Below are 24982 nucleotides of genomic sequence, written 5' to 3' on the forward strand. Positions count from 1 at the left end.
GGATACAGGCTGAGATGGTTGCCAGTTTTAGACTGATTATAATAAATTCCTGTAAATTACACTGACTATTTTAATTCTCCAGATGACGGTCATAAATACCTCCTCAGTGCCTTAATGAAATACATACAATTCTGGTTCCTTCCTATATTATTATCTATAAATGTAAGAAATGCTGAAATAGGTCCCTAACATTTTGAATTGTAGTATATAAAACCAGACACTCGTGGTCTGACGTGCATTTACCTTAAAGTTGATCTATGGCTTATTTGGCCTATTTTATAGGAGCCAGACGTCATGAGAGCTCATGCATCTTGACTGAACTCAGTATTTAATTCAGCTAGAAATTGCAAATATAAAAGAAATTGTAAATATCACCACAATCTTACATTTAATCATATTTGCATAAAATCAGCATCATCTCTGGGTTATTCTATGAGACCTGACTGCACTTTGAATATTCAGAGCACTCACCTCGCTCTGCATCTCCGTCAGCTCTTTAGCGTGCTGGGTGTCGAGGGTGTCGGGGAGCAGAGAGTACAAGTTGAAACTCATCTCTTTCATATCTTCTTTGTACTTGACCTTGTAATGAAGCAAAGCAGAGCCAGCAGGATGAGAACAAAGAGTTCTTCATTCACACAGATATTTTTTATTATTACAGCAGGATCACATCATGCAGACTTCTTGTCTATACAGGTCACGTTTTATTTGAAAGCTTACTGAACTGATCACATAATAAATCTGGAGACTGAATTCTCTGTTGAAGGGGAGACAAACGGACTCGCATACCAGAGCTGATCGAGGTACTTTGTTCATTGATGATGAAAAACATTTCTACCTAAGAGCAGGTAGAAATCGTACCTCACTCAGCATCTCTGTCTGCTGACGAACAAACTGTGTGTCGTTGGTTTCTGGCATCAGGTGGTAAAGGCTGGGCCCATCTTTCTTTAAAGGCTGCTTGTACTTCAGCTAGAACAGATGTAGAAGAACATTATTTACGATGTCTTTAATCGCTTTAATAAGAACATCCATATCCTTTTCTGCACAGGAATCCAGTTACTACTTAATAGTAAAAGTCCTCAAAGTTTGCACCATGTGGGAAAAGCAATTCCTCTGTTTATATATACTGGTTTGGACCCTATGACTAAATGTATTGATACCTCTGAGACATTTGGCTGATGAGTGAATTGAGGTACCTGACTCTGCAGCTCAGAAGCCTCTTTAGCGTGCTGCGTCTCCAGAGTCTCAGGTAGAGTTGAATAGAGGGCGCTTGACACGCCCTTCTTTCCTGCTTCTTTGTACTTCATCTTAACAAAAAAGAAGAATGAATAAACAAAATATAGGGCAGATTTCTCCAAATAGACATATCTCAATTTCCAAAAAAGCTCCGTCTCCATCTCTGTCCTGTGCAACTACATTTATTTTGTCATTTTAACCACTGAACCAAATGTGAATCAAATAAAAGAGTGAGTGAAACATAGAGTTTTGTTCCATCTGCATAGATGCAATACGTTATTATCTTGTAAACCACACATTTAAACATTTGGACATAATTTGCAAGGACCCCTGGGAAGATAATGCAGATAACGTTTGTAGAGACATTTACCTCGCTCTGCAGCCCAGAAACTGTTTTTGCAAACTGAGTCTCAATGGTTTCTGGGAGCTGTGAGTAAAAACTTTGAGAGAGGTTTCTCTTCATAGCCTCCTTGTACTTGTTCTGGAAAAGATGGACAAGTAATGTAAAATATCCTGAAGGGTTTTAAAAGGACTGAATGCTGCACAACCAGCCTTGAGTTATGTTGGAGAAATATTCCGCTTCCAGGTCATAGTCATGTAAACACTACTGTGATATTCTGTCATAAATCTAAGACATGTAGAATATTCTGACACTGATAAAGTTTTGTGAGCACGTATGCAGCACATTTAGAATATGTGTTTTACATGGATTTGCAACACATACGTGAAAATCCACATACTGTATACAGCCTACAGCTGCTCACAAACCAACCAGTCTGTTGTTTGCAAGAAAAGGTATTAAAAACACGTCCCACAGTCCTTTGACACCCACATATACGGTCAAGATTTTTCAGAAGGTGGTTGAAGGAATAATAAACAGGCTGTTTTTGCACAGTCGAACAAGTCTGCCAACAGTAAAAAGCAGAGAAAATGGCCCCAACACCAACACTTTTTCACATTTAAATGCGATCATGTACATGTTAGAGGATCGTTAATGGTGAAAAACTCAGTTTTATTAGCTGTGTAACTAACTTAGTGGAAATATTGACTTTTTTGAAACTGTAATAAGTGAGAGGCAAAAATGTCACTTTTATCTGAATCCTTAAAAACAAATGTTTCCCATCTTCCGTTGCTTACAGATCAGATATTGTTATTAACTCCTCTCCAGTACGTGCTGCGAACAGCCTGCGATGCTTTGATCCTGTTTCTGATGCTAATCTGCCCTCTGATGAGCGTCTAAGGTAGAAGCATCAGAGAGCGGTGAATAATCTGGGTAGTGATTATTTATAACTAATCAAAGGGCATTCTTACTGCAGCTCTCTCTGCATTTCCCTATTTTTGCTCTCAGTTCTCAGTTGAAGCACAGCCTGGATCCCTCCTGCATGTCGAAGCGCTGCTGTTTATTCGATCTCTCTCCAAAATGTCAGGCAAACAAATGACGAGACAGCATATTTGACCTAATCTCACACAAGACTTTAAGATCGGGACGTTGTTTCGGACGATGACTTTCATGTAATGATAACCTGGAAACCAGCGAACGGGCTAACCATGACGTTTAAATCTGCGCATCAAGTATATTAAAACCAGGTAACTATAGCAACAGTACTGATGTGTCACGTTTCCATCCATTATCCAAACCCATCATTGATTTTTTAGTAAAAAGTGCATTTTCAAGTGTGGAGAAATCAACATCTTGTGCTCTACAGTGAGTATTTGTGGCATGTTGGACTGAGTCACACTAAACGTTTGACATGTAACAGGAAACACGTCAGCCTGTGCAGCAGCACGCGTCACTCTCATGTTTTTAAAAGCGTTTGGTGGGGAAGCACAAAGAACATCTTCTACTCTAATTTAGTTTGTTCTCTTATTTTCAGGAAAACAGAGAAATCCTTTTTATACAAACTAACTGAGCAGTTTTGAAGTCTCACAGCTTCTTTTTAGCCAAAATGTGCAGCCGAACTCTGTTGTCGTCAGCTCTGGGCAGTAAAATGTTTGCTCTATTGCTGCAACACAAACGTTTTTATCTTGTTTCCTGTTTTGATGACTTTCCGTCATATTTCTCTTCTGAAGTGGTTTTAGATTCTGCTCTGGTCATCAACAGGTGACTGTGGGATACTTTGATGGTTTATTTACCTCGCTCAGCACGTCGCTCATCTCTCTGGCAAAGCTGGTTTCTGAAGTGTCGGGTAGAGTGGCGTACAGCGAGCTGGACATCTCCTTCTTCCCGCTCTCTTTGTATTTTACCTGTGGAGCCAAAAATGTTTATCATGCTACATACTTTTACTCTCTGACAGTTTAGCTTGAATTGCCGTGTGCTGGTCGCACTTCTTTGTACTTCTTTGTACTTCTTTGTTTCTGTCACGCTCATTCCTTCCTGCCAACTGTTCTCTTCCCTGTCTTCATGTTTGCTCATTGTCACATATGAATCTTTTATTTGCTCCTAATCATCCCTCTGTGGATGACTAGTCGTCAGGTAATGCTACAAGAAAACAACACATTACCTCACTCAGCAGCTCTGCAGCTTCTTTCGCGTGCTGCGTGTCCATGGTGTGAGGCAGGAGGGAGTACAGGCAGGCGTTCGCCTCCTTTTTACCAGCCTCCTTGTACTTGGTCTGCAATTTCAAATGAACCGTTAGCATCAGTGGTGGCTTGTGCATCACTCTCTGTAGCCTGTAGTTACTGCTTTACCCCACATGGAGCTAATCTTTGCCATTCATATGCTACGCTGCTGCCCGGACAGGTTGAGTAGTTATCTTGGTGCACGTCACACACAAAGCACAACAGTTGAACATGGAAACAACAGAATTAGTTTTAATGCTGCCTGCTGTTTACCGGTGTTTTAAGACATTTGCACATTAGGAGTAGATTCTGAACAGATTGTTATTTATGGATTTTGTTGGGTTTCCCCAAAGTTTGATTCTGTTCATCTGGACGTTTTCAGTGGGAGAAACGTTTCACTCATCTAAGTGACTTCTTCTGTCTCAGCTGACTGCAGGTTGCAAAAGAGTCAACACTGGCCTGAGGGAGGGGGGTTTAAAGCTACACTGAATAATAAAATAACAACTTATTCTTGATAACAAGCAGGCACAAATTTCAAGCCTTTCCTGTTTGAGTGCCGACCTCACTCTGCAGCTCAGACAGCTGTTTGGCCAGCTGTGTCTCTGTGGTCTCTGGGAGCCGATGGTACAAACTGCTCTGAATCTTCTGCTTCAGACCTTCTTTATATTTCACCTGCAGGAGATGAAGAAGAAACACGTTTTCATTTTTTGTCCAGATTTCAATGGATTAGATTTTTTTGTATTATTTAACAAACTGAGGCCAGACGTCTGTTTCGTGGTTTACTCCACACTTCAACTCACTGGACTTCAGATCACACAAAGATCTGCAGTCTTCTATGTTCAAACATTCATTTCCCTCATTTTTTTATTTGGTGTGAAACACTTTGTAATATTTATCCTGATAAATAAAATCGCACCTTTACTTTCTTATTCCTACTTTTCTCTTTCTCATAAATTATTATGTGTACTCTTTTTTTAATTCGGAGTACTGCATACACAGGTTGTTTATCTTGACTGACGATGGAAAGAAAAAGCCATTAAAATGGGATTAAAGTACCTCACTCTGCAGGTTCGACACCTCTTTGGCGTGCTGTGTGTCGATGGTCTCGGGCAGCAGAGAGTACAGGTTGATGTTCATCTCCTTCTTACCGTCTTCTTTATATTTCACCTAGAAAAAACATTTGATTTAATCGGCAGCTTCTGCCCTTTAAAGTAATTCTTGGTTTTTTTTCTCTTCTATTTACCTCACTGAGCAGCTCGGAGACTTCCTTAGCGTGAGCCGTCTCTAACGTCTCTGGCAGGAGGTGGAAGAGGCTGCAGGAAAGAGTTTTCTTCTGGTCGGCCTTGTAGTTCAGCTGAGCACAAACAGGATCACATGCAGAGTATCAAACTGTCAGTGATGGTGAGCAAACTTCTAACATTGAACATTGTTCCTCAGGGTTCCACATCTGTCTGCCCAATGATGTGAACTATTCAAACCAGCTAACTGAACTCCTGCAACCTTTAGGATCCAACAAACACAAAATTGAACGACTATTTTATTCATTTTTATTTCATTTGAACTCATAACTGTATTTGAATTAATCAGCTGTTTTATGTATTGTGTGCGCCTGCTCTGCCTCAGTGCTATTTACTGTAAATCCAAATATCTGTATGTACTGATAGATGTGTATGTATAGTCTACAATCACAGCAGTGAAGGGTTTTACCTCGCTCCGCACTTCAGAGGCTTCTTTGGCGTGCAGCGTCTCCAGAGTCTGCGGCAGGGTGGAGTACAGAGAGCTCGACACGTCTTTCTTCCCCTTTTTGTACTTCATCTGAAAATAATTTGACGAAATTACACTTTTGATTTTCTAACAGTTCAAGGAACAGACTTTGACAGTAATTCATTAAACACGACCTCAGTGGCCTTTCAGTTTGCATCTTCTATAGTTAAACTGACTTTTTGAATCTCTGTGATCTGCATCAGTGGGTTAAGTTCAGTTTAATGTTAAATTCACAAAAATATTAAAATTTCAACATCCACAATATCAAATAAACACTCTGTATATTTCCTATAGTGGTTTCTAGGCTCATGCTGTTTAAAGTCACTTCTAATGCAACAGTTCTTCCTGCTGTTGTTTCACATTAAAAGACTTCAAATGGAAAAATATAAGATGGCTTTTATTTTGAAAGATTCATGAGGTGGACAGACAAAAATAATATTGATATTGAGAGTTGAACTTTTCTTTACTGTGTTGTCTGTTAGTGTGATTAACACAGACTGATGAGGAATTACTATAAACACAAACATTGTTTTCTCTTCTTCTGTGTTTGTGACGCTGCTTTGGGAGGAAGAATAATTGTATTTTTAACTGTGACAAAACTGAAATGTTAAAAATGTTCATTTTGCTGCTTTAGAATCTGTCGTAAATGTTTCATTTCTGCTACTTCAAGAGGAAGAAGTTGTTTTCTGCCGTGAATCAGCTGAAAACATTTCCCATAAAGACACCCGTTCCTCACCTCGCTCTGCAGCGCAGCAACATTTTTGGCAAACTGCATCTCGGCGGTCTCTGGTAGCTGACTGTAGGCACTCTTAGACAGGCTCTTCATCCCGCTCTCTTTGTATTTAATCTGTTAAAAGACAGCACATCAAAAACAGGAAGAGTTACTTCCTTCTATTCAGTGATGAACTCTTCAGATCTATTAGATATAAAGGACTCGAGCATCTGTAAGGCATACGGATTAGCCACACTTCTCTCTGTATTTATTTCTCTTTGTTGTCGTTTGCTTTTTCATCACTTGTGTTAAATGAACGCATATTTGTGCTTTCACAGATCAATAGTGACAGCGAGCCGAGCCTCGGCAGTGCAGACTGTATCTGTAATGCTAATTAAATGCAGCAGTGCAGATAAACCAACTAACGATGAGCTGACACGAGTTTCTGTGCAGGAACTGGAGACCTGATGCTGCTCCTGTTTCAGCCTCTTTACATGCCGTCCTGTTTATTTTACGATTCACTGACTGCTGCTGAGATAAGTCTTTGATAAACCTTTGACCTGTGCCCGCCGTAACGTGATCAGCTACGTCGGCCCCTGTGCTTTGATCAGAGCTGATGTTACTGTGAGTATGCCTTTTTAGATGCTTCTTTAACTTTTCCTGCATTAAATCCTATAAGTCAGTTTTTCTCAGTCGTTTTTCAACCTGATGGTTTTTATAAGATTTGCTTTAATTTCCTGCCCAGTCAGGCTCATTGTCATTAATTACAGATGATAATAGCTGTGATTACTGAAGTTAAAAACACACCATGTTTGATTAAAAACCAATTAAACTTCTAGTCTGAGCCCCTGATTTGGTAAAAACACGAGTTTTAGCTTCTTAATTATTACTCAGACTTTATTTCCTTCAGTTTTATTTCTGTGAAATCTCGTTGTGTTCTTCACTTTTGCTCTCATTGTCGGGTGTTTTCTGCAGGAACCTCCGGCGAGCTTCCTGTGACGTCTTCATTTTCTGTGTTTCTAAACGATCGGCTTTCCTCTCTCTGCTGTTTTCTCAGCAGCCTCAGCTGCAGAGTTTTCCCTCCATCACTCTCACTCTAGTGCATAGAGTGATGGGCGTCTACACTAAATGCTTTAAAGGTGTGGCCTTATTATTTAAATTATGCTGACATGTGCACTTTTATAAATAAATCTGTATTGAACTGCAATTAACTGAATGCTTCATATTTCTATGATTCACAGTTCAAAATAATACTTTTTTCTCTGATACTGGGCTTTTTGTGGGAGGCCCTCCGGAGCAAACCTCCCTCTGATTGGCTGCCCTTTGTAAACACAGGGTTTGCACAGCAGGTGGGTGGGGCTTCTGTGCTCACAGCTGACGACACATGGGCCAAAAGATTAAAAAAAGAAAAAAACAGCCTGAAACTGGGTGTTTAGAGCTTTCTGAACTTTGACCTTTGACACACTGACCTCTCTCACCTAACTTGAACCTGTGAGCAGGCTAAGCATGAACATCCACCACTGTGCATGTGACAGAAATTCACATGAAAGCATGAAAAGTCCACGTGAACAAATCAAGCAGTTTCTGAGATTCTGCAGACAAACTGTTTGTTTTGCCACAGAGCAGAGATGTGCAGACAGCCTCCATTTGTCCGTGTGGCACATTCACACTGAGGTTTTTATTCAGAGAGAAGAACTGTCACATCACTGTTTTTGTTTTTAGGTTATTTTTCAGTGTGATGAGACTCAGGTTCATAATCAGAGTTTGTTAAAAAAGAAAAGAAGAAGAAGAAAAGCTCAACCTCCCCAAAACGACATGCTTTATCATAACTGATGGGAGACTGGAGCAGAGGTCATGACATCACATTTACCTCGCTCAGCATGTCGCTCATCTCTCTGGCGAAGCTGGTTTCTGAAGTGGCGGGCAGAGTGGAGTACAGCGAGCTGGACATCTCCTTCTTCCCACCCTCCTTATATTTAATCTGGTTAAATCCACAACAGGAAACACGAATAATCTTCACTCGTTGGATCTATTTTCTCATGTCAGAGCAACACAAACTGAAAGGCTGCTCTCACCTCACTGAGCAGCTCTGCGGCCTCTTTAGCGTGTTGTGTCTCCAGAGTTTCAGGCAGCAGAGAATACAGGCATTCGCTCGCCTTCTTCCTTCCATCTTCTTTATATTTCACCTGCAGACGTCAACAAAAACGAACAAATATCACTTCTCAGTAAACGACGGCCATCACTGTGACACTCCTCAGGATCGATGCGAATCAATCAAAGTGTCTCTGTGAAAAAGGCGACGGAGAAGAAAAAGTGGGGTCAAATTAGATGTAGCTTTTTTTAATGAAACGAGAATGAGACAGTCACATAGTCACATAACCAAACCCATATGCATCATATTATTAGACAATGCCTCTCTTCTTCGCACCTCCGACAGCACTGATGGATAACTGCAGCTGATCCCGTCAGCACCGTGCGTCCTGCCGTACCACAAAACTTGCGGGAAAAGCTCCAAAGATATAAACGAGTCCACGGCGCTGGCCTCGCCTCTGGTGCCTCTGCTGGATGCATCAGAAAGCACGGGACCCAAAGGATCCAGTGCCAGTGTCCTGTGCCAGACACCACACGACACCCCAGAGATCCCGTCATCACGCTCCGGTGGGTCAGAGCTGCTTGAGCAGCACTAAACACAGAAAGCAATAACTGTCTGGTCCAGATGTCCCGTATTTACAGTCTCCTTTGGGCTTTGACCAACACATTTGATCCAGCATCTGCCTCACACGTGGCCCACAAAGTCCAGCCAAGTCGGAGACTTTGAGCCGACACGTCACTCAGACTAAACCCAGACGTGTCCTCAGTCTGGGACAGGAGCTGTTAGTGAGAGTCCTCTGAATGACTTCAACAAACAAGAGATGACATGAACTATGACTTGAATCATCAGGCCGTCAGTGATCATGTTAATAGAAACTACAGTTCGCACTCTGCTGTTGGAGCGCAAGCTTCAAACGATTGAGGAGTGAAGCAGCTCACTCTCACAATGCAGCGGTATATTTAGCACAAGCCTCTTCATTTTTTAATGAAAATTCGACTTCACGCTGCTGTGCGGCTGATGCTCACTCGCTGTTACTGCGACATCTAAAAAACGAGTGGAAAACAGATTCTTTTCAGCTCTAATTCACATTTTTACACATCAGTATCACGTCTAAGTTGCTTTTCCATTTTTCAGCTTTGATTCTCTGTCACTGAGTAAATATTGATTTAACTGAGAAATGAGATTTGAAATGATTTATTCAGTCTGTCAGGGATGTGAAAAGGTTTTTTCCTGCCACAGTTCAAGGAAAGACCCAAAGACTGAGAGCACAAGATGAAAGGATGGTTTTCATATCAAGAAAACAGGAAGTGCTGCACTGAAGTAGCAGGAAAACCAGAGTCGTCCGAATGTAAGGAGCCAGAACCGAACACAGAGGAGCGTGTCACCGAAAGTGCAGCAGCCGTGTCATGTTCTGGTGGACGTGGACGCTCATTTGGAAGTCAAGCTCAAATAGCTGACAGCCTCACTGATTAAAGGCTCCGTTTTTATTATTTTTCTTTCACTTTGAAACACTCCTCGCCCTTATTTTTGCTTCAAATCTTCTTTCTTACCTCAAACATCTTTCTTAGTCATACTTTAACAACAGTAAACATGTCATCGTGTGCCGTGTACCTCACTCTGCAGCTCAGACAGCTGTTTGGCCAGCTGTGTCTCTGTGGTCTCTGGGAGCCGATGGTACAAACTGCTCTGAATCTTCTGCTTCAGACCTTCTTTATATTTCACCTGCAGGAGACAAGACGAGGCTGAGTTCAACATTAAAGCTAACACAGTTTAAAGATGGCTGAAGAACAACACAATGATCCTTGAAAATCGTATGATGATCATATAAATGTCTTTTTTACTAATAGTCTTACTCAGGTTTAAAGTTTTTTTTAAAAAACCTGGTTGTTGGGTACCTCACTCTGCAGGTCTGACACCTGCTTGGCGTGCTGGGTGTCGATGGTCTCGGGCAGCAGAGAGTACAGGCTGATGTTCATCTCCTTTTTACCGTCTTCTTTATACTTCACCTGTGATCACAGCAAAGTTCATCCACACAGAAAATACTTCTACAAAAATCTGCACGTTTCTCCTGAAATGATCCCAAATGTTACTGAAATAACTCGAACTACAAAATATCATTTAATTAAATAAGTCCAAAAAATCTCCACCTACAGATGTAATTTATTGCAACATTTCTCTGGCTTTGTACAGTTCCTGTACCTCACTGCACAGCTCCGACACCTCCCTGGCGCGAGCCGTCTCCAGCGTTTCCGGGAGCAGAGCGTACAGAGACGAGTTCACGCCCTTCTTCCCCGACTCCTTGTAGCGCCTCTGAAAACAAAGACAAATGTTAATCCAGCGTCAGCTCATAAAAGCCTTCAAACACGAACAAACATGAAATATAAATGTGCAGTAAAAGTCCACGTCTGTGCTCACAGGTACAACCTACAAAACTGTCGGGAAGCTAACTCCAGGTATCTATGTGCAACTTTCAGAGGTCAAAAAAGACAAATACGTGTTTCTGAGTAATTAAAAAGAGAAATCCAAGAGCAACACAGGACTGTTTATTTTTTAGAAAGGTGCAAAATCAGGTGCAGAGGTCCAGCGCTTAACAAATAAATGATCCCCCCTCCTCACAGCTGACCTGAATTAACACTGTTGGTAATTTTTAATGTTTCTGTAATTGTTAATCCATCAGCATTCACAAACAATTTAATTAAAATCATATTTTTTTATGTCAAAATAGAATTATTGTTGTTATCCAGGAAGTAAAGCAAGTTAGTTTAACCTCCTAGGACCTGGCGTCCACATCACATTTTGGGTTATTTAGACCAAAATACTCAATTTTGCTCTACAAGGGCCTGATATCCACTTACGAGAACATTATACTGCTACTGTTCTATCAAAGTTTTAAACGAATATCATCTGATTTTCATAAAAACAAAAATAAGGTAAATTCTTTGTTTTTACATTCATCGGGCCCCAATCAGCCCAAATATCAAAGAGAAATTAAAAATGCTGCCGTGGAAGAGTTCAGGTCTTAAGATGAAGTGACAGTAACTCTGTATTTACTGAACAGTTTGTTTCAGTGGTTGATTGTTATGCTTGATTCATGTGTCTGACACACAGAGGTCCAGTGTGAAGACTCAGATCTGGGTCCAAAATTGAGAATTCAGTTTATTACATGTCTCATAAATAACAATATCATTTTCAGTTTTAAACAACTTTGTGACTGATTCCTAAAATATTTGTGTTTCCTCATTTTAATGACAGGTGGGCTAATAAATTGTTATCTCTGCACCAACTGATTTATGTGAAATGTTCAAATAATCTGCACCAAGAAAAAACAGGAAAACTGAAAGAGGAAAGTGTGCGACAGTGTGGACCTTCCCACTGGTGTTTATTCCACCCATATAGACACAGAATGAGACTTTTCATATTTCAGTAAATGCCTTCTGCTTAATTTAAAGGGTGCATTGAGCAGCGTTACAGGAATAAAACTTTGCCCACAGCTTTAATGCTGGTTTCTGTAAAACCACAGCGGCACCACCTCAGGGGACAAACTGCACTCATAAACATACAATGAGGCACTTTATTTTCCCACAGTGTGCACGTGAAACAACTAATTTTCCCTTTTTATAACTAATCACGCACGAGTTGTGATTATATCTGCACACGTAGCTGTGAGGCTGGCTCACCTCGCTCTGCAGCTCAGCAACTGTTTTAGCAAACTGGGTCTCGGCGGTTTCTGGGAGCTGAGAGTAGAAACTCTGGGAGAGGCTCCTCCTGCCGCCCTCTTTGTACTTACTCTGAGGGGAGACAACACAAAATAATGCATCAGATGTTCATGGTGGACCTGTGGGGATCCTGTGAGTCAGTAATGTAAAAACACAGAACAGAGTCTTGTTGTTTTTAATGTCTTATATGAATCTATCAAAGGAAACTTCTTCTTCTGCTCCTCATTCAACGCTGTGAAAACAAATGGGAACTTTCAGGTCTCGAGAATATTTCTGACATTTTGCTGCCGAGTCCGACAGCACGAGAGCTTGTGGAGAGTTTCAGCCTGTTTGCACACAGTATGTTGTAAAGGTGCGCCTGTGTCGTACCTCGCTGTGCATCTCAGTCATCTCTCTGGCAAACTGGATCTCTGTGGTGTCGGGCAGCTGCGAGTAGAGAGAGGCGGGAGCTCCTCTAACCATCGTCTTAGGGCGATAATTCACCTGGGACAGAGAGCGAGTGATGAGAGGCTGAGCTCAGGGATAAAACAGAGAAGACGACAACAGCAAAAAACAGAACGATTTCAGAAAAAGAGCCATCTGTTCAAACTCTGAGCCTCTGATGCTCGTTCAGTAACGCCCGGGATGGCTGCGAGGCCTTCCTTCTTTCCATCCTTCCTTCCTTCCTCTCTCCTTTCCTTACTGTTCCTTCTTTTGTTGCTCTGCTTTCTTTCCTCGTCTTTCCCATTCTCCTTTCCATCTTCTCCTCGCCGTTTCCTTTCTTATGCCCTTCCTTCCTTCTTTCTTTCTCGTTCATCCTTCCTTCCTCATCTATCTTTTTCTTCCTCTCTTAATTTAGTTCTCTTTATTTTACTTTCTCACTTTCTTTCTTCTTCTCTTCCTTTCTTTCTTCTTTCCTCTCACCTGTTTCCTTCCTGTCTTTATTTCTTTTCCTTTTCTCTCTCTTTTTTCCTTTCTTCATCTCACCCTTCCTCTTTCATCCTTCCTTCCTTCTATCTCTTTCCTCCTCTTTAGTTTCAGTCCTGTCTTTATTATTTTCTTCCACTTCCTTTCTTCTTCTCTCACCTTTCTCTTTTTTTCTCTCTCTTGTCCTTTCCATTCTTCCTTCTTTCCTTCCCTCTATCTTTCCTTCATGTCTCACTGTCAACTTTGGTGTAATTTTGCTTTTTCTTTGCTGTTTCTAAAAATGTATGTTACATATTTTGTTACATTTGCATTCACTCAAATCTGAAAGACCGAAGGTAGAAATGAGTCTCGAGCAGGCGCATTTAATCTTGCACTGACAGATATTTGTAAAAGAGGATCATGGATACAGTTTGTGTGTGTGTGTGTGTGTGTGTGTGTGTGTGTGTGTGTGTGTGTGTGTGTGTGTGTGTGTACCTCACTCTGCAGCTGTGACACCTCCAGAGCGTGCTGTATTTCTGGAGTATCAGCGAGCTGGGAGTAGATGGAGATGGAGGCCTTCCTCTTCCCGTCTTCTTTGTACTTTTTCTGAAACAGAACGACATCAGAACCAATCAGAATAGACCAGGAAGTAACAAGACACAAACTAGTAGCTCTTTACAGATTAACTTTAAAGTCAGTGTGGCGGACGTCTTCCGAGCTCTACAGCTGCATGAATCTGCCACAGTCAGCGTGAGCAGCTGTGATACGGGCTCAGCTGAAACATGTTGACACAGAGCTGCTGTACAACAGCCGAGTACCTCGCTCTGGAACTCGTGGACGGTCTTGGCGAGCTGCATCTCGGTGGTTTCGGGAAGCTGAGAGTACAAACTGCTGCTCATCTCCTTCTTTCCCTCCTCCTTGTACTTGTTCTGAGGAGCAGAGAGAGTTTCAGAGGGACGAGTGGTGCTGACATAACACTTCATTCACTCATCTTCATTTATTTTCCATTTTAACATTTAGTCTCAACAATCCATCCGTCGGGTCTGACCTCGCTCAGTATCTCAGACAGCTCTTTGACAAACTGGGTCTCTGTGGTTTCTGGCAGCAGAGAATAAAGGGACGAGGAAATCTTTGTCTTCACGTTTCCTTTGTATTTAATCTGAAAAACAAACACACGCGACTGTCAGTGCTAAAGCCAATGAAACATTTTTAATGGGAAATTTAAAAAATCCTCTTTTTAAGACATCGGTCTTGTCTTCAGAGTTTCAGTCATACTTTCTATGAGAACGCTGTAAACGTGGCTCGTGTGGAGAAACTGACTAAAATCTGGCTGTGCTGAAGTTGAACTACCTCGCTCTGCAGCTCTGAAGCCTCTCTGGCGTGTTGCGTCTCGGGAGTCTCCGGCAGGATGGAGTACAGCGAAACAGCCGCCTCCTTCTTCCCCTCCTCCTTATACTTAGACTGAAACAGTCACATTTCAGCACAATGAGCAGACAACTCGATCAATGTTTAAAAGAGAGAGAACGAGTCATCGTAGGGCCAATTTTAGACCGTAAAGATGAGGAAATGTTAGACAAAGACAGCAGATCTGGCCTGGTCCTCACTTAACATTGAAGCACAAGTACGATGTGTGTCAGACCTCAGAGATCACAGCGCTGATGTTCTTGGCGTGGATGAGTTCGGCTCCGGGAACAAACAGACTCTGTCCCTTCATCTTCTCGAAGTCTTCTTTATATCTGACCTGGAGGATGAAACACGAGTGTTAACGTGTTTCTGAGCCGAACTTCTCGTGAACTTGAGCTGCGTCCCCACGAGGACCGTGTGATGTGTTTTTCAGCCGTGCAGACGTTTCATCCCTTCAGGTTGTGAGTTTCAGAATCTCTCTCTGCTGCCTACCTTTTAATTAGCATCAGAGGATTGAAATACATTAACTGCATTATGTAACTTACACTGGGGATCACTGACAGCACAAGCCGACCCCGTTACATGAACTCCAGGTGAAGTATCACTGCTACACCTTCTCCTGATTGGCTCCTGCCTGACTGAGCTCTCCTCTCTTCTGTTTGGTATTAGGTTTTATCGGGTGGGCGGGGCTTGTGTGTCTCCAGAGCTGCGTGGGCTCTCCAGAAAGCTGATTAATTGGTTGTACGTTTGGGGAATTTTGTGGGCTTTCACCATTGTTGTATACATATACGTATAAGTCTCATTATTTAATGGTTAAACAATGAAACTTATATCTACAGTTACTCTGGATGTCTCTTAATTTCTGGATTATTCTCAGTTTTATTCTCTGTTCAACAAAACAAGCTGCTTTTATTAACTTCATGATCCCAGACTGATTAAAACTATGCAAACTCTCTGTATTCTGGTGCTTTGCTAATGAAGTGACCTGCAAATAGTTCACCATATATTTTCACAATGTGCAGTTTGGTGTTTGTCTGAATCTGATTGGATGTTCGGTCCAATAACAGCCTGGCAGATTTTCTGTAGAGACTCTGGAGAAAAATGGAATTAATCCACAGACGACAATCTGTCACAGCCAATCTGTGACAGGAAGTCAGTGTGGGCAAAAAGCGACAGGTGCTTAAAGTACTAAATACAGCTTCGATGGCTTCTAACCAGGAACACGCGAGGCCGACTTCAGACTCAACACAAATAAGCAGAACAACACGTTCTCAACACCTCGACACAAACCAACGCTTGGTCAGACACCTATTCTCACCATATTTTTAATAAAGCGGCTCTCAAACAAGACAAACATAGTTCAGCCTCCAACAATTTTCTTCATTATTTATTATTAAAAATAGAAAAGGATGAAAGTTGAGTTTAAAGGAAATAAAGGTGAGCACAGTGCAGTCAGCAGACTCCTGTTTGTACACTGTTCTTACAAAACTCCCACAGCCGCTGTCCCGAGGGAAGGGGGGACCATTAATCCTGTTTCAGTTTATTTACACCTCATTTTATGGTTTTTAAAACTCGTCCTTTTGCTGTTGTTCGATCAGGTTTAGCCATTACTTAGTTAGAGTTGGGGTTACAATACACGCCTACACCATGTTAAGCTTCTCAGACACGTCCTTGGTTACCGAGGTTAACCAAAGCCCCATTGGCTACCTGAGGCTTGCTATAAAAGTGAGCCAGTCTCCATATGGGATGGCTGTGGCTCAGGGGGTACAGCAGGCTATCTACCAACTGGAAGGTTAATGGTTTGAGCCCCGCCTCCTCTAGTTTTGCCCCTGATGTGTTCACTGAAGTACAAAAGTGTGATTGTTAGTTTAAAAGTGTTTAGATGTAGAAGTTGAAGAGTAGAAAAGCATTATTAGTTCTAGTCCATTAGCCATAAACGTCAGTATTAAACTGTAAAGCAGAACATTTTGTGCTTTCTTGGGCACATTTAACCTTTCATAACATCTGCAGAGAAACTTCTTCTATTCTTAGGGCTCAGTGCGAGTGGTTGGACCTAGCAGCGGTAGCTACATCTATATTTTAGATATGGTCTGATAAATGTAGCTGTCTTCCTTCAAGTTATAGAATCAACCAAAGAAAAAAAATCTGATTTTTTCCACCATCTGTTGTGCAAATTCATTAAGATTCTGCCGAAGGATGGCAAAGTCATTAGTGTGTGTTACACCTCTTAAAAGGATGTTTGAGGGCAGGTTTTCTCCCATGTAGAGAGCGGCTGGAGGAATAAAAGTGAAAATGATTTCATCAGGTGGGTTGAGTTGCTTCCACTGTAGCTGATGACTCATTCTGCTGTTGCTAACAGTCAAGCTGCCAAGTTTGTCTCACACCAGGGAATCAATATCTCGCCCTCCCACATCCAACAGCAACATTCAGCCTCATTCAGCGTTTTACTCCAAAAGGCTGTTTTAGAAGTCAGAAAGCATTTTTCTCCTTTGAGTATATTTTCTCTGCGTGTTGAATAAAGGGCAGCGCTGCACTTTGGTTACCAATGGCAACGCTCTTCGTGCTGGAAGAGAGGATGACACATTTCTGTCTTACGCCTCGAGAAGTTCACATTTTATTCATGAGTTACAAATCAGGCGACGCAAACAGCAGCAGGTGTTACGCACCACGTCGGACTTCACCGTGATGACATTTCAGCCCGAGAATTTAGCCGAGCTAGCAGCATGACATCAGCAGAGCCAACTGGGACCCCAACGGCTATTCTGCTGGTGTAGCCTGTCAGGCCTCTGCTGTGGGTGGTGCATATACGAGCAGAAGTTTCCACTTTTGCTTTTCTGTGACGGGAACATTTACAATTGCAGAGGCATTTAATCTTAAATCACATGATAATCATTGTCTGCATTTCTAAGCAGTCTGCTTAGAGAGATGGGAACATGATGACAACACTTTGTGTCATTATGTTCCCAACTGTCACATTGACAGCCATGAAACATTTCACAGATATTCACATGATCCTCTCTCAGAACTGAATCAATGATTTCAGAGGGCTGAAAACTGGAACATTCAGGAGCTCCCTCACTGCAGTGAACCTCATTAGTTCTGTTGAAATTAGCAGAATGATGTTGAATTAGATTTGAATATTTTGGCAACTAGTGCATGATTCTTTCTGCAAAAAGCAAAAACAGAGCAATAGCAATGGCCTCCATTTCCCCCAAAGATATTTAAAAAAAACGAATAAACAGGGTTTTTCTTTTTTAAAGATGAGGCTCAGTTGTGCTGTTGGTAATACAAAGAGTTCATGTGGGCAACAAAGTATTTCAAGGAAAGATCCTGTTGATTCGTACACTTCTCAATGTCACTGGACAGGAGCATCGATCGGATCAACGGTGGAACCTGGTACATTTACTCAAGTACAGTTTTATTGTTCGTGTAATGTATTTGAGCATCTTTATGTTCTGCTGATTTTATTTCTAAAGCAAGTATTTGAAACTTGAAAAAAAACCTGACCCTTGAACTATATTTTAATGCAAACATTGTGCTTTCTATTCCAAAACATTAGTTTGAAAGGTTTACTTACTTCTGATTTGTACATTTTAAAATATAGATCTACTATTGTAATTATGAATTACAGATCAAACCACCAGGCAGTTTATAAGTTCATAAAATCCTCTCCAGCTGCCTAAGAAGGAGAAAATGACGACATTATAGCTGCTGCACGCCGTTAGCGTGTTAGCGCACACGTGTGTTTGTGCATACTGCTCAAACTAACTTACAGTGCTTACACTAAGTGCAGCATCACAGAGCTGTAGACACAACTGTAGACAATAAGCATGAACGGTGACATTAAAATAATGAGGTGACACTGAATGAACTCACGTCACTGGCGAGCAGGCTGCACCTCCTGTTAAACGCCGGGTCTGGCAGCGGAGGCTTCCCGTCAGACGAGGCCTGAAAAACACGAGACGATATATAAGAATAATTCTGACATTATATAGACAGAAACCAGGAAAAAACATTATTATCCTTGGATGTAGGAAAATTCCAGCATTTACATGAGTGGCCATTAAGCCTTTAAGACCTACCATAGAACCAAGTCCGCCAGAGCTTATATTATATTTTTACATGCTGTAGTGCCATTTATGGGAGCATTTCAAGTTGCTATACATCAATACAACTGTTATAGCCCATATTTTAATAATATGTCTGCATTAAGTCCATAGTATCTACATAAATGCAAAAAAGTGCAACAAACTACAAAAAAAAATTGGAAATCGTTTTTGTGGGTTTTTTTACATACATTTCTACTTAGAGAAATTTAAGAGGCTTATCCCTCAAAACCTTAAATACAAAAAAAGTTGCAAAAAATAGTTTCCAACAACAGGAAATTTATTTTGAGTGTCTTCATAGTTTTATTTTTGACATACACCAATTTTTATATACTGCAGAATAAATGAAAATAAATCCTATAATGCAAATTTGCAAAGAAACCAGCAGGTGCATCAAAATAAACTATTTAAAGCAGTGCAATCTGAGTTCTAAGCATCACAGAAACTATTCAGAAAAGCATGAAGTCAAACATGACTTATAAAAACACCAGTATAGGCTTTTAAGGCCTATAAGTAAAAAAAACGTCATTTTCCGCGAAAATGATGTCACTTCCGGTTTCGGACAGGTAATGGCGGACATGCGGTAGTTCGCACTGACGTCTATTTCAATGTAGGAAGTGTTACAAACAGCTGATCGGATCGGCAAAGCGTGTTTCTGGAATATTATGTTTTTGTTCCTGCAAGTGCTTTTTATGCAATGTTTGCAAAGCTATATGTGGAAGGAAACCGTGACTGAGGACAAGCTGGAGGCATAAGATGTAAGTACAACTCCTCTGGTTTCATATGCAAAAAAACATTATTGCGCTAGTTTACGTGGTTCTGGTTCTACAGGGGTTTCAAAAATAGTCGGAGCGTGCCCGCCCGGCTTTAAAGGGTTAATGCTAAAACTAACAGGAAAAATGCAGGTTTGATGATTTTATTTTTAGATGAAATCAGTTTTGCATCCATTGTTTGGGAAAGATTTTAAAAGCAGACAAGCCTGAGTGAAGACCATTAAACACAGTATCCAACATTTCATTTGCTTCTCACACACCTACATGATAACATGGAAACGCTTATAAACAACATGTGGTTTCAGGACATTCGGCTGTCATGCCTTTGCTTTATTTCACTTTTTCAGATGTGACTTTATGATGTCACATGGCACGGAAAATGGTCAGAGTCAGACACACAGGTCAGCTGTCCTCATGCAAAACCTCACAGCACAAATGAGAGCAACATTAGGTAGAAGTCTAGTGTCCTTCATGACACCTCTGCATGTTACCAGGCTGCAGACAACATGTTGAGCATAGAGTTTATTCATGCAGGTCAAAGAGTCAAGATCAGCCACAATCATGCCAAATTAGCTGATCTCTACAATTCTAATTGCTAATGTTTTACTGCAAGCCTCTTTGCAACCCCACCATCCACTCCATGGGTATAAAACAGCAATGGAAGTCCAATGAAAAGAGCAATAAAGTCTTCCTGGCTGAAGTAGAAACTGATGGACTGACTTCACTAACGATCCAGAGCAACAGAAAGCTTTGAGTCAACCAGTGGAAACTTCCCTAATTCATGCACTGTTAATCCTTTGACTTTCTTAACAGGCTGTATTCAGCCCCCCAAAATCCCACTATCCAAGGCTAATAATGGCACATTTTCATTTGTAGTTTCACTAATCCTCTCTAAGCCTTTATAAAAACCTGCAGTGCCAGACAAAGGCCCGCGCCAAGGTCAACTGAAAGACTCCCACTCAGAGCTTAGAGGTGTGGGGGTGTGACTCCTCTTAACAAAATTTGCTGCTCTACAGACTTCATCAAAGAACGGGAAGATTCTCAAAGTGTTTGGTAGTTTGGGAACATGCTGCTGTAGTTAACAGGGAAATCAGTCAAAGAATAACCAAATAAGCACAACTTTTATGGAGATCTCCTGCTGCCTCCAGAAGCTGTTTCTCTCTGCAGAACAATTATGTTTGTTCTAATTAGACTGATGTTAAGACCATTAAGATTTGTAAAGAGATCAGATTTATCATGGAGGCTTTCTAACAATAGAAAATGGTGGGAAACTTTATTTATTTTCTCTCTTTTATGTTTGATGAGATGAGAGCTGCACAAATGTAACTCAGGGAAGCAGAATTTAGCCCTTTTTCCTGAAAAGCCTTGAAACTATTTTAAGATCCTCTTTGGTGTGAGCAGCAGGCTTCGTGTTCTCCCAAACGTTTCTGTGCTGTGATGAATTTCCTTCTGTTTTGAGTATAATTAAAGCACAAATCCAGGTTTGTAAAAGTTTCATCTCCTCATTTTGTGTTTGATGAGTTTGTTGTTTCTGATAGAGTTTATAAATCAGTCAAATTTCGAGGTTCTCACCTCTGACTCCCACGACACCAGCAACCTCTTTGCTTTTGTATCCTCATCTTCATCCTTTTCCTTTCCACCTGCCTCCACCTTTGCATCATCATCTTCCTCCTCCACTTCCTCTGCTGTATTATGACTTTCAGCCTCTTCATGCAGACCTTCAGCAGTTGTATAAGCAACCGTGCCCACAGTGGTCGCTGATGTTACCGTGGACTCCTCTTCATTTTCCTCCACTGTCACCACCTTTTTTGTCTCTGCAGCTGAAGCCTCCTCATTCTCCACCTCGGCCAGCTCTGAGGGAAAAAAGAGTTCATGTTGAACTCCAGAAGAAATAAACTTGAAATTATATTTATTTGTAAACACACAACAGGGACAAAAGGTAAAAAATGACAAAAGAAACACAAACATGATACCAAAGGTGGGGAACGACACTAAGTGACACACAAGGCAGACAGAAATAATAAACTCAATTTGTAACTCACACTGAATAAAAACCAAGTATTCAGAAAGTGAAAGTGTAAAACATCAGAGTAAGTCAAACATCTCAACAACTCCATCGTCTTCTTCTTTTGGCTGCTCCCTTTAGGAGCCACCACAGTGATCTGTCCACCACCCTGCACGCCTTCCAACAGTACATCCATCAGTCTCCTCCGTCTGAGCTCCTCCTCTTTCACTCCTGCCTGGAAGCTCCATCCAAACATCCTTCCTCTACACATGTCCAAACAGCTCAGCTTTGTCCTTGGACGTTGTCTCCAAACCGTTCGACCCGAGATGTCCGTCTGACATTTCTACTCGTCTCTGATCTTTTCCATTCTGGTCACTTAACATCTTCAGCTCAGCCTCCTGCCTGTTTATCAATGCTACTGTCTCCAAACCACACATCACCTTGTAAACCTTCCCTTTTACTCATCTCCACCCACTCAGCCCTGCCTGCACTCTGTTCTTCAATGCCTCAGCTCCAGCCTCCCTTTCATTCACACACATATTCTGTCTTGCTTCTACTGACTTTCATTCCCCTTATTTCCAGTGTATACCTCCACTTCTCTCTCATCCACCTGCTCCCTGAGGAACCAAGACTTAAATAATAAGTCCAAAAATAAACCTTGACATCACTAAAATCACCCTCAAAACAAAAGGAATCCAAAACTAATAATAATCCAAAAACTTCAAGCACTGCGACGACGATCACAACCAAACTCAAACACAACAGAAAAGCCTGAAACCACGACAACTTCTGTGTAACATAAAACTGTAATAACAGTAATAGTTACCACTGGGACAGAAATAAATAATAACACTAGATATAACTCAGCAGTCAATGTAGCCTGTACCCCACGATTAGAAAGTAAGTAAAGCAAAAGTATTTGATTGGACTTTATTCATCATGAACTGGCTCAAAGTAGATGACAGGCAGAGAGTTCACACAAGATGTTCATTTAAATAAAAGATAATTTAATAAACACAAACTAGCCAAAATACAACCATCACAACTGGTCTGATTCCAGGTGGAGTGGAAGAAAAACACGAGCAGCTGATCTGGGTTTGCTTTTATAGCCAGGAAGACACATCAGAGCTGCGTTGGGTCAGTCTTCCCATGTCAGCTGATAACAGGCGGCCAGCAAAGACGAGCCTCCTGTCACAGTCCTCCATGTTACAGTCGCCCTTGATCTGGTGCTAACAGCTTCCTCAAAGTCATCCTCACCCTGTGATCAAGGTCGTCTTTTGTGCTCACTGGACAACAGGTTGAACTTTGGCTTTTCAGAATAAGATTACAGTCACATTACATTATAAGTCATCTCCTAATTCTGCAGGTTACTGTGTGCTGTTACTTTCATTTTGACACCAAAGATCTCCAACTTTACGTCCTCAGACCTTCACCTCACTCGCTCGTTTTTCTCTCACCTTCAACCTGTGGCTGATTTTCCATGCTGTGCTCTTGGCTTCCTCTGCGTATGTCGGTCTTTCAGGTTTTACTCACTGCCTCTTATTAACCTTCTCTGATGTAGTGATCACTCAGTTTTGTCACTTTGTTCCAGCACTTCACTCCTCCACTCCAGGTCCTTTAAACCTTCTTTGCTGTCACACTTTGAGCTTCTTCGACACTCAGTTTCTGTAATGTCGTGTTCGCCTCTCGTTTCTCTATATATTCAGTAAAACCTGTGAGCGTCTGCACTGCCTCGTCTAGCCTCCTGCGATGGCTGAATGTCTTCTCTGACTCATGTTGATCGAGTGCCTCTTATCATTTTTAGCTTCTACATTTAGCCCGCTACTCAGAATCTTATCACCGCCATGCCCCTCATCCCAGCCACGGTGCCAGCTCTGGTACAGTGTGTGCTGCCCAGAAACAAAGACAGAGGCACCGGAGCTGTGTGACTGTGTGACTGTGTGACTGTGTGACTGTGTGACTGTGGTGTGTGTGTGTTCAGGGATGAAGGTGTCGTATGCTGGAAGGCATTCACCACTTACAAACAGACAAATATTAATCAGGTGCCTTGGTCCCTGCAGTAACTGATAAACTACAAGCACAGCGTTGACATATTCATTTTAAAATTTCTATATATGTTAAAGTTATTATTATTATTACCGTTTATGTTTAATGTTATTTGAAGAGTGTAAGTCCAAGTTCATTGCTTCATTTAGCTTTGCCTTTGGTGCCCTGAGATAAAGATCCAACAGTGTTGCTGCTGAAAAGATCAAACAACCTCAACATCTCATCTCCAGCTGAGTTTTTTATTTTTCTGCTGAGCAGATGTGCAGCTTTCTGTCTGCAAACCAAAAGCAAACCCACGCAGGGTCAGGAAAGACCAAAAGATCTGAGAGTAGCTACACCACCAGTTTGTAAATCGCTTGATTAATTATGACATTCAAGTCATACATGAAAAAAATCAATATAAATCCACGATAGCAAAAATATCCATCCATCCATTCGCTTCCGCTTATCCTTTTCAGGGGTGCTGGAGCCTATCCCAGCTGTCATAGGGCGAGAGGCGGGGTACACCCTGGACAGGTCGCCAGGCTGTCGCAGGGCCAACACACAGGGACAGACAACCATTCACACCTAGTGGCAATTTGGATTATCCAATTAACCTATCCCCACAAGCTGCATGTCTTTGGACGGTGGGAGGAAGCCGGAGTACCCGGAGGGAAGCCGGAGTACCCGGAGGGAAGCCGGAGTACCCGGAGGGAACCCACGCAAACACGGGGAGAACATGCAAAGACCCCGGCCTGATGGTGGAATTGAACATATGGTTGAATTGGAAATATAATAATGTTATATATCACTGATTCCCAAAGCGTGGACTGCGGCTAACACCAAACTCTGCTGGAACATTTAAATAAGGCCCGCGTGGCTGCAGAAGTGAACAGCTGGACAACAAGAAGTCATTTCTGATAAATCAACACCAGAAGTGAGAGCCCACGTGTTCCTGCCTCACCTGGTGTTTAATGTCAAACAACTTAATGTCTTTAAATATTCAGATCTGGTGCTTCAATAGACCTTTGACCTGTCAGGGTGTATCCGTCTACACCTGTTAAACAGGCTTTGGCTCACTGCAATGCTAAACTGGAAAGTAATTAAGAAATTAAGCTCATAGATTAATATATCTGGAAACAAAGAAAATTAATTAAAGGTATGAAATTTTAAAAAAAAAGCATATTATTCTTAATTTTCTGCTCTATTTTTGATCAACTCCATCAAGCAGCTGTTCAGAATGAATCAGTGAAAACATAAACAAATAGTTTATTTGTGGTGTTTAGGTGATGTTCAGAGTTGGGAATGGGATCTGAAGGTCACAGGATTAAGTTTGGTGTTGACTGTTATATATTATATTTACATTTGAAGTTTTAATGCTGGAACTATTTTCAAAATAAAACAATCACTTACTCCCTAAAACGTATTACTGAACTATCATCTGATATTATGCACTGATGAATTTAAATACTTTATCTGTTTATGTTTTCTTTTGTACTCACAGTGTACACAGGTGCAGAATTAAAACACCCATTTCCTTTAAATATTCCAGCATCGTTTGGTATGAATGATTTTCCGATATGAAGCCAGAGACTGCAGGTGATCTGGCTCTGGGATGTGTCAGATGGGTGTCCATGTAAACAGGACGTCGACCTTATAAAGACCGACCGCGTAGGCGCCGAGTGACCATCTGCTCCCAGACTGCACA

At 41.4% G+C, this 24982-nt stretch overlaps 1 protein-coding gene across 5 annotated transcripts in view; it reads right to left on the bottom strand.

Annotated features, from left to right (window-relative positions):
• The window catches only part of LOC113029692 (uncharacterized), an 84965-nt gene that overhangs the window by 52900 nt on the left and 7083 nt on the right, over nucleotides 1-24982 (bottom strand). For 4 of the 5 annotated variants that reach the window (XM_080306764.1, XM_080306762.1, XM_080306760.1 and 1 more), the window contains exons 2-26: nucleotides 20817-21097; nucleotides 18242-18313; nucleotides 14601-14702; nucleotides 14312-14422; nucleotides 14010-14120; nucleotides 13780-13890; nucleotides 13457-13567; nucleotides 12446-12559; nucleotides 12038-12148; nucleotides 10560-10670; nucleotides 10256-10366; nucleotides 9972-10082; nucleotides 8344-8454; nucleotides 8139-8249; nucleotides 6293-6403; nucleotides 5500-5607; nucleotides 5036-5146; nucleotides 4849-4959; nucleotides 4354-4464; nucleotides 3735-3845; nucleotides 3367-3477; nucleotides 1604-1714; nucleotides 1194-1304; nucleotides 859-966; nucleotides 472-579 (exon numbers count right to left, since the gene is read on the bottom strand). In XM_080306764.1, coding sequence (XP_080162890.1) covers nucleotides 472-579; nucleotides 859-966; nucleotides 1194-1304; nucleotides 1604-1714; nucleotides 3367-3477; nucleotides 3735-3845; nucleotides 4354-4464; nucleotides 4849-4959; nucleotides 5036-5146; nucleotides 5500-5607; nucleotides 6293-6403; nucleotides 8139-8249; nucleotides 8344-8454; nucleotides 9972-10082; nucleotides 10256-10366; nucleotides 10560-10670; nucleotides 12038-12148; nucleotides 12446-12559; nucleotides 13457-13567; nucleotides 13780-13890; nucleotides 14010-14120; nucleotides 14312-14422; nucleotides 14601-14675 — 2511 coding nt within the window. In that variant the 5' untranslated portion in view covers nucleotides 14676-14702; nucleotides 18242-18313; nucleotides 20817-21097. Of the gene's footprint in view, nucleotides 1-471; nucleotides 580-858; nucleotides 967-1193; nucleotides 1305-1603; nucleotides 1715-3366; nucleotides 3478-3734; nucleotides 3846-4353; nucleotides 4465-4848; nucleotides 4960-5035; nucleotides 5147-5499; nucleotides 5608-6292; nucleotides 6404-8138; nucleotides 8250-8343; nucleotides 8455-9971; nucleotides 10083-10255; nucleotides 10367-10511; nucleotides 10671-12037; nucleotides 12149-12445; nucleotides 12560-13456; nucleotides 13568-13779; nucleotides 13891-14009; nucleotides 14121-14311; nucleotides 14423-14600; nucleotides 14703-18241; nucleotides 18314-20816; nucleotides 21098-24982 lie in introns of those variants that run through there. The other variant, XM_080306765.1, reaches the window with a different exon arrangement.

The sequence above is a fragment of the Astatotilapia calliptera genome, chromosome 9, assembly GCF_964374335.1.
Source record: "Astatotilapia calliptera chromosome 9, fAstCal68.1, whole genome shotgun sequence".
NCBI classification, from domain to species: domain Eukaryota; kingdom Metazoa; phylum Chordata; class Actinopteri; order Cichliformes; family Cichlidae; genus Astatotilapia; species Astatotilapia calliptera.